The 12,002-nt window shown below is 55.7% G+C and overlaps 2 protein-coding genes across 2 annotated transcripts; both read left to right on the forward strand.

The window, feature by feature from the left end:
• Nucleotides 1–1,581: 1,581 nt before the first annotated feature.
• F5Z01DRAFT_674722 (uncharacterized protein) lies at nt 1,582–3,398 on the forward strand (the record flags this gene model as incomplete). The annotated part of the gene is made up of 2 exons (XM_046265076.1): nt 1,582–3,207; nt 3,276–3,398. The coding sequence occupies 2 exons, from the start codon at nt 1,582–1,584 to the stop codon at nt 3,396–3,398; spliced, it is 1,749 nt and encodes a 582-aa protein (XP_046117764.1).
• Nucleotides 3,399–7,933: 4,535 nt separating this feature from the next.
• F5Z01DRAFT_131159 (YjeF-related protein N-terminus-domain-containing protein) lies at nt 7,934–10,445 on the forward strand. Its single transcript, XM_046257572.1, has 2 exons — nt 7,934–8,228; nt 8,290–10,445. The coding sequence occupies exons 1-2, from the start codon at nt 8,111–8,113 to the stop codon at nt 10,374–10,376; spliced, it is 2,205 nt and encodes a 734-aa protein (XP_046117765.1). The 5' UTR covers nt 7,934–8,110; the 3' UTR covers nt 10,377–10,445.
• The last annotated feature ends 1,557 nt before the right edge of the window (nt 10,446–12,002 follow it).

Raw genomic sequence — 12,002 nt, forward strand, 5'->3', positions numbered from 1 at the left:
CCGGTCTTAAGCACAGCGACTTGGACGTCGGGCACTGGCAGACGGAGACCACATGACAGTCTTGGCAGAAGTTTCTTCGCAAGTTCAACCGCGGCCAAGCGTTGTCGGTCTGGGGATTTGCTCATAAGGATTGAGGAGAGGGTATCTGTGCGACACTGCAAGGCGACCATCTTCCTTCCTGTAGCACAAGGGACAACGAACGAGGCAACCAGTTACCAACACGTTACGTCGCAGTCAGGCTTAGGCCAAGGCCAAGCCGGTCAGCGGCTACTGTCCGCTCCGCTCCGCGGTCGCCTGCATTTGTTAGTATCGGCCTTGGCCTCTCGCAATGCCTCGACCCATACATGGTGATATGATCAACTATCGATCGACAGAGGTTGAGAAAAGAGCTCTCACCGGTGCGACATGCTGGCGCAGACCAGAACAAGGAGTGTATGGGCAGAGGCAGCCATACGGATGAAGAGAAACTTCCCCGGCATCGACGTGCATACCAAAGGCTGTGAGTCACTCGTGTCAGTCTGACAGACGCGTTTGCTCCGTTGCGTAGCATCTGTTGATCAGGAGCAGAGCCTCGACGACACCTTCATGTTCGTCCCCGACCTCATCAAGTATCGCTATCAATGGTCTCGACCCTGAAGTTGGGAAAGTTTTGCTCAAAATGATGAGGTCGAAGTGCAGATAATGTGCATTTCAGAGAGAGCATCTGACTGCCTGCATGGCATCCAGTAAACAGATTGCGAAGGTAAATCGGGAATGTCTTCCCCAGGGTCCTCAGTACCAGCAAGCTCCTCAGCGCTTCTGAAAGATAGTAGCAACGCGCCTGATCAGCATAGTACCAAGTGCTGCTGCTAGCTACCTTATGTTATCACGGGTCTCAAGCTCGGGGCAATCAGATATCAAGTCGATCGAATCCTCTCTGCGACACAAGAGTGGATGAAGCAAGTAAGGCGATCACTCGGTGGCAGCGTGCTAATCAACGTGCACTTTGCCACGGCTGTGCATGCACCTCGAATCTGGGCCGTATCCCAATCCGAGGATTTCACCCGGAAGGGCACCACTTGAATGTTGGGCTGCTTGGCTGATCTGCCTGCCTTGTCCGGCGTCCCTCCTGGCCATGCGAACCATCGTGAGAGGCAACCGCACTGTCGTTGGCTGCCCAGCAATTCCGTGTCAGCCCTGCCTGCACACTCAACTACCGCCTGGTGAGGTGATACTTGTCGACGTGGCAGAGCACACCACGTTCAGAGTTGACATCATCGACTGCTGCGATGCGCGCAAGGCATCGCGCCGCGAGGCCTGCAAAGGCCGGATCGACCCGACAAAGATAGTGCACCACTCCTCCACTGGTTCACCGAGATAGCAAGGACGCATCTTCGCATAAAGAGAGCCTCTCCGTCTCAGCCATGCACTTCATGCCTCATTCACTCCTTCGTTGTCCAAATCCATACCTTGCGCCCTGACCGCAGCCTGCTCCACGTAGTTCTGAAGCATCATTCTCAGCATCCACTTCTTCCTTATCAGTGTATCCCGTCTTCGACCACCAGCGTGTCAGCAATGGCTTCCCGAGCCAGCCCCTTCGCAATGGGCAACGCTGGACCCCAGGGCCAGCCTACACAGCAAGCCACCCCAAATAGAGCGCTCGTACATCAAGTGCCCCGCCAACAAGCCATGAACCCTGCCTTCCGCAACGACGGTCTGGACGGCACATACGCGTTGCCTCAAGCAAACATGGGAGCGCTTGTTCAATATGGCGACGGGGCGGAGAACCTCTACCAGACCGGCCTAACCTGGATCCCAGGTCAGCGTATGGCACGAGGGTACTCCGACGAGGGTCCGCGCATGAGCCGCCAGGACTCGATGTCATCAGATTCGGTTTGGACATCGCCATCAAGCAGAGCCAACAGGTACGACAACGACTTTCAACGGCGACCCAAACGCGAAATTTTCGACATCCGCGAGGACGATCAGTGTATGACAGACGCCCAGGCCCGTGACAAGCTTTCCTCCTATGTTGTGATCCGCATGGAGAAGGCAAATGTCGACCATGATGTGGATCGCGACGGCAACAAGAGGCAGCCCACGTGGGAGAAGGCAGAGCAGGTCATCCTGACCGACGTTTCCGAGAAAGATGCGCATCGCAAGGTCAGAGAGCTGGACACCTTCACGCCCTTCATCGCCGATAAAAGGAGCGACCTGGCGGCTCCTATCAACCGTCAACTCGACCACGCTCTTAACAAGCTCGAAGAACAGGAGATCGACTCTCGATACTGCTACGAGTTAGCGCAAATCGACCAGAAGGAGAAGAAGGTGGAGGTCGCCCCCGAGACTCAGCAACCATACTACATTGAGCTCCCACCCAGTAAATCCAAGAGCAAGGGACGCAAAGATTCCAAGAAGAGACACAAGAAGAACAAGCCCAAGACGTACCTCGTCGAGCCACACAGCTCCAAGCCACGGCGCGAGAAGCAGACTGTGTCCATAACTGCCTACTTCAGGCGAACGCCCAAGCCAGACGAGAATTGTCTCAAGATGCTCCACGAGGCCGACGACAACTGGAATCAGGAGGAGCGTGTCGGCATGCAGTCGGCCAGGCAGCGCCAGCCAAGCCACCTCTTCCCCAACAGACGCCATCACTCCCCTTCATCGCCCGAGCGGCGTCCCCGTCAGCAAAGCGGGCCTCTCGCCCTTCAGGACCTTAGGCAGACGGACCCGCGTGTCCAGTCCATGGTACAGGCTCAACAGCCAGGATTCGCCCAGCACTATCCACAACAGCGACTCGGTCCTTCTTATGCGTATCAGGTTCAGCAAGATCCTCAGTCGCAACAGGGAATGGCAACGCTGCCGGCTGGCCAAGCCAACTCACGCGCGCAGAGCATGCACGCCCTGCACCAGCAGCAACTCCAGGACCAGCAGCGACAGCTCGCAACTGCGCAACGGATGCAACAGTCGGCCCAGAAGCCCGCTGTACAACAGACAGGCACAAAACCTGGAGCAAACATGCAGAGTGTACGTGGAGGAGGCCAGGTGCCGCCTCCGCCCCCCATCAACCAACAGCGCGGTCAGCCCAGCGGGGTATCACGGGAACCCCAGCCCCAGGCAAAGCAACAAGGAGCGCGGCCCGTGCAATTGAAGCAAGACAGCAAGGGTCATCAGCCCAAGAAAACTGAGTCAAAGGGAGGGCGCCGTGAGGAAGGCCGCAAGCATGTTGTACACAAAGGAGGGGCCAAGAACAGAGCTCGAAGCGTCTCATCTCATGACTCCGATTCCGAAGATAGTTTGACGGAAAGCGACAGCGAAAGCGGGACCTCCGTTTCTTCCATGGACTCACGTCGTGGCCGAGGCAGAGACAGGCGTCGCGGGCAGGGGTCGCGGCACAGCCGCAGCAGATCACGTCCTGAGTATTACGGTCGACGTAAGCAGTCGCGAGATGATGAGAGACGCAGTAGGTCAAGCTCCGCCTCTTCTTCCGGCTCATCAAGGAGCCGTACAACGCCCACGCGGGTTCATCGTACTTCACAGACCCGTCGGAGAGACAGCAGACCCGATATGTCGCCAATCAGAGTGGAAGCCCATTCGCAGCAACCAAGGCAACCCAACGTTCGCTATGTTGACCCGAATGTAAGGAATACCCGTGGGGTCACCTTTGCGGATATGGATCAGCATTTTGACAGGACGAGTATCGATGGCAGAATCCCTCGAGCCCAGGCAGGCACTGGGTTTGGTGGGAGAGATGGTCCTGGGAATGGGCCGCCAGTTTTTGGACGCGTCGCTGTGCCCCAAGACAGTGGCGTGGCTCCTAATCACCCATTCGCGCCGCGGCCGTTTGGGCACCGTCAGCCAGGGGCAGGCTACTGATCATGACGAGGGATGGTTGGATGTTGCTTTAAGGTTCTTCTAGCGTCGAGTCAACGGTATCGTTTCATTTGTTCGGCGACGGGAATATCAATCAAACTGGCATATGACTACTTATTGTGTATGACGCGTGTGACAATGCAATGCGAGGAAATCAAAGAGCGTTGCAGTCAAGATGTAGCTGAGCCTGCCTGGGAGTTGGTTGGGGATCCACGTGATTACCCACAAGTTTCGCGCTAGAAACGCGGCGTGGTGGGAGAAGGCGCGTCAAGGTGCTACTGCCGCAACTACTCAACGCGACTCCTCGATAATTACTGATAGGTGACTTGATGCCACAACAGTAAATATTGGAACGTCCTGGCATTTCTCGATTCAACAACGACCAGCCAGGAGGTCGATCAATAGCGCCTCGATTCCCACTCTCATACCTCGAACCGACCGCACGTCGCAGTGGGCTGGAACCGCACGACAATCCTCCCCTCTCGTACCGTCGCGTTTCGAGGGCTGATAGATAGCCTTGGCCTCGAAAACAGGAGGGACCGCTTTATGAAGGCTACTCTTGCCAGTCTACCCCTCCGATCCTCGCCGACCCGCCGCAGACTCCTAGAGAAAGCTAGAGACGTTTCTCAAATTTGCGCCTCTCATACGTCCCCCGAACTACCAAAAGATTGCGACGACACAATGTTCGCCCAGGCCAATAAGAAGTTCGTGGCGAAGGCACCGCCGCCGCCAGCAAGCTTGGGCAAGCAGTTGTTCCCTTCCAGCAGCCCAACATGCACCAGCGACATAAGGGATCAGTTTAAGAAACCAAGCGCAACTGGACATGCGACGCAGTCGGCGAGGAGCGGGAGAGAATCAGAGTCATTGCAGGATGGGGACCGACCATCGGCACACAAAGGAGCAAATCACCAAACCCTCACAGCTCTCTATAGCAACGCCAACAACGCATTCAGCCATAGCAAGAACGAGGTGGTCGATTTGACAGGGTCCGATTCCCACTCTAAGAGCAAAGCTGAAGTCATGCTGTTAGAAGACGATTTCAGCGATGACGAGGATCTGGATCTGGATTTCGAAGCGCCCTCTGCGCTACCTACGGCCTCGAAGAAAGCTCAGGCCGAAACAAAGGAGAACATGCCGCCCCCTCCTACCCCAACACAACCAATGGAATGGTCGTCCTCGCCTGCCTCCCATTGGATGCCCCCGCAACAACCTCCGAAGGATGAGCGGACGGACACTCGTGAGAGATCAATGAAGCGAAATTCTTCGGAAGACGACTCATTCGAGCTTCCCGCTCCAAAGAAGCGAGTCCTGCCTTGGGCGAAAGACGAGGATGGCTTCTCGGCAAAGACACCTACCCACTCTTCGCGGAAAGACTTTCTCGACCCTAGCGCTAGTGCCATCAAGGAGCAGAAATTGAAGCTCAAGAATCAGCGTCAGCCTCAAATACCAGAACCCGGGAACGATGGTGCGCGTGGTGCGACAGAGGCTGCCAAAGGCGGAGCCAAGGCTACTGCCTTCTCACTCAGCAAAGAACAGCGCAACGTGCTTGACATGGTCGTCAACAAAGGACAAAGCGTGTTCTTCACCGGTGCAGCTGGAACAGGAAAGTCTGTTCTGATGCGAGCGATCATCGAGGAGCTCAAAAAGAAATATGCCAAAGACACGGAACGTGTCGCAGTCACAGCGTCAACAGGTTTGGCCGCGTGTAACATTGGTGGCATCACGCTACACAGCTTCTCAGGTACGTGATTTCTTGACATCCTTTGACAGGCGACTAATCATTCGTAGGCATCGGGTTGGGCAAGGAGGAACCAACGCAGCTCATCAAGAAGATCCGAAGAAATCCCAAGGCGAAGAACCGTTGGCTCAAAGTCAAATGCTTGATCATTGATGAGATATCCATGGTCGATGGCGACCTATTTGACAAGCTTTCCCAGATTGGGCGCACTATCCGCAACAACGGCCGGCCTTGGGGCGGTATACAACTCATTATCACTGGCGACTTCTTCCAGTTGCCTCCCGTTCCTGATGGCGAGAACAAGAGGGACATCAAGTTTTGTTTCGAAGCCAACACATGGAACACATCCATCGACCACACCATCGGCCTGACAGAAGTCTTCCGACAGCGTGATCCTCAGTTCGCAAACATGCTCAACGAGATGCGCCTCGGTGAGATCAGCGTAGAGACCGAGAGAGCATTCCGAGCACTATCTCGGCCCCTTTCCTTCGATGATGGTGTCGACATGGCGCAGCTGTACCCCACTCGAAATCAAGTCGAGACTTCCAACGCAACACGGCTCCGTGCCCTACCTGGTGAAGCCCGACGATACGAAGCACTGGACTCAGGGGACCCCAAGATTCGAGACAAACTTCTCTCGAACATGATGAGCCCCAAGACCCTCGACCTCAAAGTTGGCGCACAAGTGATGCTCATCAAGAACTGGAACGAGTCTCTGGTGAACGGCACCCTCGGCAAGGTCATTGCTTTCTCGGACGAGAAGACGTTTGAGATGAATGGTGTTGAAGATTTTGACTCGCACATGGACGACGCCATGGCCAAAGCTCGCAGGAAGCTCAAGGGATTCAGCCGTGACAGCGATACAGATTCTTCTGCCTCGAGTGGCCAGATCCTTCCGGTCGTTCAGTTCATTGATATTGACGGGAACCCCAAGATTATCTTGTGTCAGCCTGAAGACTGGAAGGTCGAGCTGCCCAACGGCGAAGTCCAGGCAAAGAGGTCCCAGCTGCCGCTCATCCTGGCGTGGGCTTTGTCCATCCACAAGGCCCAAGGGCAAACGCTGGAGAGAGTGACAGTAGACCTTGGCAAGGTTTTCGAGAAAGGCCAGGCGTACGTGGCGCTCAGTCGTGCTACCAGTCAGCAAGGCTTGCAGGTGAAGAACTTCCACAAGAGCAAGATCATGGCCCACCCACGGGTTTGCGCCTTCTACAGGAAGCTCTACAGCGTCGACGTGGCTTCTAGTAGAATGGCTCCAGCGGCGCCAAAAGTAGCCGACGTGTTTGCGAGTCGGAAAGGGGCAAATGGGGCCCCCAAGCAGCTGCCGGCGCAAGACGAAATGGACCCAGATGAGGAAGCGATGAGAGATATGGGTTATTATTAAACTTTCCAAGACTAGCGATCAAGATTATTACTACTTGCATGTATGTATACACAGAGGATTGGCGTATTTGGGCATCGCATAATGAGACGCTTGCATTTGGCAAGCTCACTAGACTGAGATAAGTCTATAGCACGGCAAGCTAGATTCGTACAAGCAAATGATTCAATCACAGATGGGTCAGCTACGAGAAGTGCTGAGATGTAGGGTGGGTAGCATCATGGCAGCCCTGAAGTGCCGTACATGCAGCGTTGATCCTACAGGCCGCTGCGGCACGCTCGAGATGGCCACCTTTTAACCACTGGATGAATAGGAATCCTAATTACCGCGTGGAAGAACAGACTTGCAGAGGTATTTACACCCAACGCGACGGGCGCAGCGTCGATACGAGGACCAGTTTCGAGAAGCTATATTATGTGGTGAATCACGTCAGCATCAACGCGAGCGTCACACATCAGACCGGTCCTCCAATTATTTGCTGAAGCCAAGAATAACGCGAAGCCAGACACGTGCGATCCTGCGGATTATGTGTACTCGCAGTCAGAAGCTGCATGCCATGCATCCGACCTGAATCCTTTTCGTTGAAGTTGTGACCCTTTTTTTATCGATAAGCGTCCGCCGGCGGAAAGTGTCCTCGGCGAGACGGATTTGGCCCATCCAGGCCCACCAGGGGCAGGAGCGGACGGGCATGCCATCGCATCAGCAGCAGCATCCACGATCGATGGGGGGGATTTGTCGAGGAGCGCACTACTGGTCTTCCTACCGCCACTCTTGATCTTTGCTATCATCAAAGCGCTCCCCTTCTTTGCGACCCCGTTGTGCCCGTGGATTGAAACTGCGTCGCCCGCTCTACATCGTCGACACTCGGACGTGCTCCAAACTTGTGAAACCCGGTCAATCCGCGATCGACGTAATTTGGCCTTTGTCCAGACTTGGACGATCGACAAACTTCCGACCACCGCATTCCACCCAACGTCGGCTGCGATCGCGACGTGAGTGTCCTGTTCGAGGCGGCGACGCCGTTGGAGGGCGTTTTCGGTGTATCGCTTTCAAGTTTTCGCCTCTCGCACGGTCCCCCAGCCTGCGCCGCTCGCGAGACGATTTGCCTGGCCTCGAAACGCTGAATATCGAGGCCGACGACCATGGCGGAACAATTCATTGGGTTGCGCATGCGCGTCACTCTTCGGGACCCCGCAGCCTACAAGCTCGATGGAACCATTCGCGACGTTGCGGCAGGCAGTAGTCTGACGCTGACGAACGGTAAGTGAACCGTACATGTGATCGAGACGGGAGGGACTCTGGCGCTGACCGAACCTTGCAGTGTTCGTTGTTGGTACCAAGAACTGGGCTCCTGAAATGCGCATCAACGCGATGAACATCGCGGACCTCACCCAGATCGAAGACGAAAAGCCCTCGCTCTACAACGCTCCTCCACCAGCCCCTGAACCTGCCGCTCTTCCCGCCCGCCCGCCACGGCAGGCATTCGAAGACCCTGCGATCCTCAGCTTTGGAAGGACAACAGCTGTGCCGGACAGTACTGTTGCAGGCCCCGAGGTACTCAGTACCCCGGAGTTGGCCTTGGATCTCGAAGACAGTGATTTGCCAGGGGTTCTGAGGGGCATCCACGTCGGTCGGGGCATGGTCAAGCCTCTGACGCCGATCCAGGATGTAGTAGAAGCGATCGATCAGCAGCTGCGAATCGAGAATGGGGGGCAGCACAGCGAGGCTGGAAAGGCCACAGATACCGAAGGTGAAAGGCAAAGGCGGAAAAGACGTCGCAACAAGGCAAAGAAGCAGCATGCCCATGATTCGGACGTTCCGAGCTCACCAGGCGACAAACCTAGCGTGCCTACGAACGGTCGCGGCAAAGGCTGGAGGCAGACACCCATGCTGCAGAGCACAGCATCATTCCAGCCATTCTCTTCGCTCAAGAAACAGGGGCGTGGGGGGAAAGGCGCGGCCGACAATGGGTGGGAGTCTGCCGATGTCACAGAGGAGATGGGCGAGTTTGACTTTGAAAACAACCTGGCCAAGTTTGACAAGCGTGCCGTGTTTGATCAAATGCGCAAGGAAGACCAGATTGACGACGCCAGCCGACTTGTCGCGCACAACCGACGACCGAAGCCCGGTACCGGCAATGGTAAAAACCTACACTACACGGAGAATGTGCTGGACCTTCCACCATCGACCAGGTCACACGCCGACTTTTGGAACAGCGAGGCGGACGAAGGGCTGGCCGAGGTTGAGGTCGAAAGGCTGAATGGGCGTGACTTCAAAGGAGCGCCCGCGCTACGCAGAGCAGAGAGCAAGAATGGGATATCCAGGAGGTCGCGATCACGCAAGGCCAGCAGCGGCATGACTGGGGGCCATCCCCTGACCCGTGTCAACTCTGGGGTAAGTCATTACGTGACAGTGATCTCCCCAATTCGCTATGCTAACCTTTTGCAGCAAGCGTATAACCCGGGACTCTACCTACTGCCTTCGAACCGACGTGTGGAAGCGATATCGACACTCCAGATGCTTAACCTTGAGAACATTGCTGCAAATGAGGTCGGGTTCACGGAGGAGCTCATGGCTGAGAATGCCGGTCGAGGCATCGCAGAGGTCGCAATCAAGGCATTGTCTGACCCGGCGATGAAAGTCCGCTTTGAGCTTGCCACCAACAGCTCGTCAGCCGGTGCCCTGCTCGCCAGTTCGTCCACCGTCATCCTGGCGGGAAACAACAAGTCAAGCATCCGCGCACTGGCAGCAGCGCGTCATCTCCGCAATCGCAACATTGATGTGGTGGTTTGCGTAGTCGGCATTGAGCGCGAACGGGATCTCATGGAGGACCTCCGACGACAGATTGCGCTGTACCGCGCTTTTGGCGGTCGTGTTCTGAGCAAAAACGAGTTTTTTGAGCATCTTCGGAAGAACGCGGCTTCTGGGGCCAGTGTGCCTGTCTCGCTCATCGTTGACGCAATGCTCGGGCTGACCATGTCTTTCGAGGAACTGCGTGTCGGTGATCAAGCGTCGGTGTATGAGCTCATGGAGTGGGCGAACCGAAATGAAGCGTTTGTGCTAGCGGTCGATATTCCTTCCGGCATTGAACCTACGTCGGGCAAGATCGCCATCATCGATGGAGGTCCTCTCTTCGTCAAGCCCCGGTACGTCGTGGCAATGGGGGCCCCAAAGCGAGGACTGCTTGAAGCTGTCACGCCGCCGCGTGAAGACGAGCCTGGGGCCTTGCACTACGCCGGCCACGAGGACGACTGGCGGCTGTTCGTGGCCGACATGGGTCTGGGCAGCGCTGTATGGAAGAAAGCAGGCACCAAGCTACGGCGCGGCATCGACTTTAGCGGCAACTGGGTGCTGGAGATGGAGTATCGCACTGATGGATACGGGTCGGCGCGGTCTGGGGAGCATTGATATCAACAGGACTAATGGTCACAGTTATGGTTTACAGGATGAACATTGCTGGAAAAGCAAAGCGTGCGGGTCGATCTTTTGTTTTGTTTTTCATTCATGGGTTTCGCATCGCGAAGGGGACAACATGTTCAGGGCGTTCAAAGAGTCGACAACACTGTCGACCTGATACATTTGTTTACATACATATAGGCTGTACCAACAAGACGTGGCAGGTTTTCGTTCACATCTTTTTGCACATCATCACCGAACTGAATGAACTCAATGGGCTCGATGCGGCTCTGTCGGTAGATAAGTGCCAAGCATCGCGAGATCGTTGGCCAAGACAGCACGTGCATCTAGCGTGCCCTCAAGCTTTGCCAAGGCAGATAGGAGAGGCAAGCAGCCGATCGGCTACGCGGGTGACCATAGTCAGACTTGGCGGCAGCCCACCGCATTCTGAAAGAAACAGCCAGTCTCACGGGAAAATGAGGTATCATTTCGAATGCGCAACGGCGCAGCGAAGTGAATGTCATGACGAGCACGAGGACGAGGACGATGGTCGAGTGGGGTTGGCAGTGTGACACACTCACACGAGTCACACCGTGGCAGCAGGAACAGTAACCCGTCAAGGACGAGTTCTTTCACCTACCTTAAACATGGGAGTGCACGCAGAGGAGAGGGTCCATCAATGTAGAAATAAATTTACGACATCAAACATCTCCCACAATCATTCAGAACTATTTTCGACCTCCACGTTTATCAGGGCCGGGGACAGCCCCCGGGGCTGGGAGGCGGGGGGCCGGATATTGGAGCTCACTCGGGACTCAGCACTTGTCTGCTTCACAGCGTTACATCGTCGCGATGCAAGGGCAAAGGCTATCGTTTTCTGCATCGAACGAACTGCGGTCGTGGATCCATTGCGATGCGTCGGCCTGGTGAGATTTCGTTCCCAGTCGCTAATAATAATACGTTAGAACTTGGCCCAGCGGCTGAAAGATTACCTTCAGTTTTGAGGCGCTGCCCTTTCCGTGGGTGGCTTGAAGAGCCGTTCCCCGCCAAAGGCATATACAGTGCATCAACAGACTGTGAAGCTTTAGAGGACTAGGCGTACACTTCGCCGAAGCAGTGAACCGAGTCCGTCATAGATCAGAGGATATGGAAGCAGTGATTCTGCTTTCTCACGGGATGCCGGTCGAGTCGACATACCGTGCATTGGTGCACCAAACAAACGGCCTCAGGTGCAACTGACGCACACTGCCACACACAGTGCCTTCACAGAGGGCGCTGGAGGGGTGTACCGTGTGTGTGCGTCCAGTCCACGTCCTTCCTCGCCCGCCCAGTTCAGCATTCCAGATCCCCCAGCGCGCGGCGCAAGCCCCCTCAATTCCTTCCTGCAATTCTTCCTCTCCTCCAGTGCCCGTATCATCCTCGTACACTCACAACGTGCCTCTATTACGAATCATCTCCAGATCTCCCACAATAGCATCATTTCCCGGGCCAATATACAAGACGCCCACACTGGACAAGAGACAAGGTTCGTTGGCGTCCCTAACTTATTCCTTCTGGAAAAGCCTCGCTGCCAAGTCTCCGGCAAAGCCAAGAGCCTGCCGACTGGGCGCCTGGGCCCCCCAATCCCATCCCATCTCC

Source organism: Emericellopsis atlantica (assembly GCF_019669845.1).
Source record: "Emericellopsis atlantica unplaced genomic scaffold F5Z01scaffold_15, whole genome shotgun sequence".
Classification (NCBI taxonomy): Eukaryota; Fungi; Ascomycota; class Sordariomycetes; order Hypocreales; family Bionectriaceae; genus Emericellopsis; species Emericellopsis atlantica.

Coding starts and splice junctions, on each gene's coding strand:
- F5Z01DRAFT_131159 (XM_046257572.1), top strand. CDS start 8,111: ATGGCGGAACAATTCATTGGGTTGCGCATGCGCGTCACTCTTCGGGAC. Junction 8,229..8,289: donor TAGTCTGACGCTGACGAACG/GTAAGTGAACCG, acceptor CGAACCTTGCAG/TGTTCGTTGTTGGTACCAAG.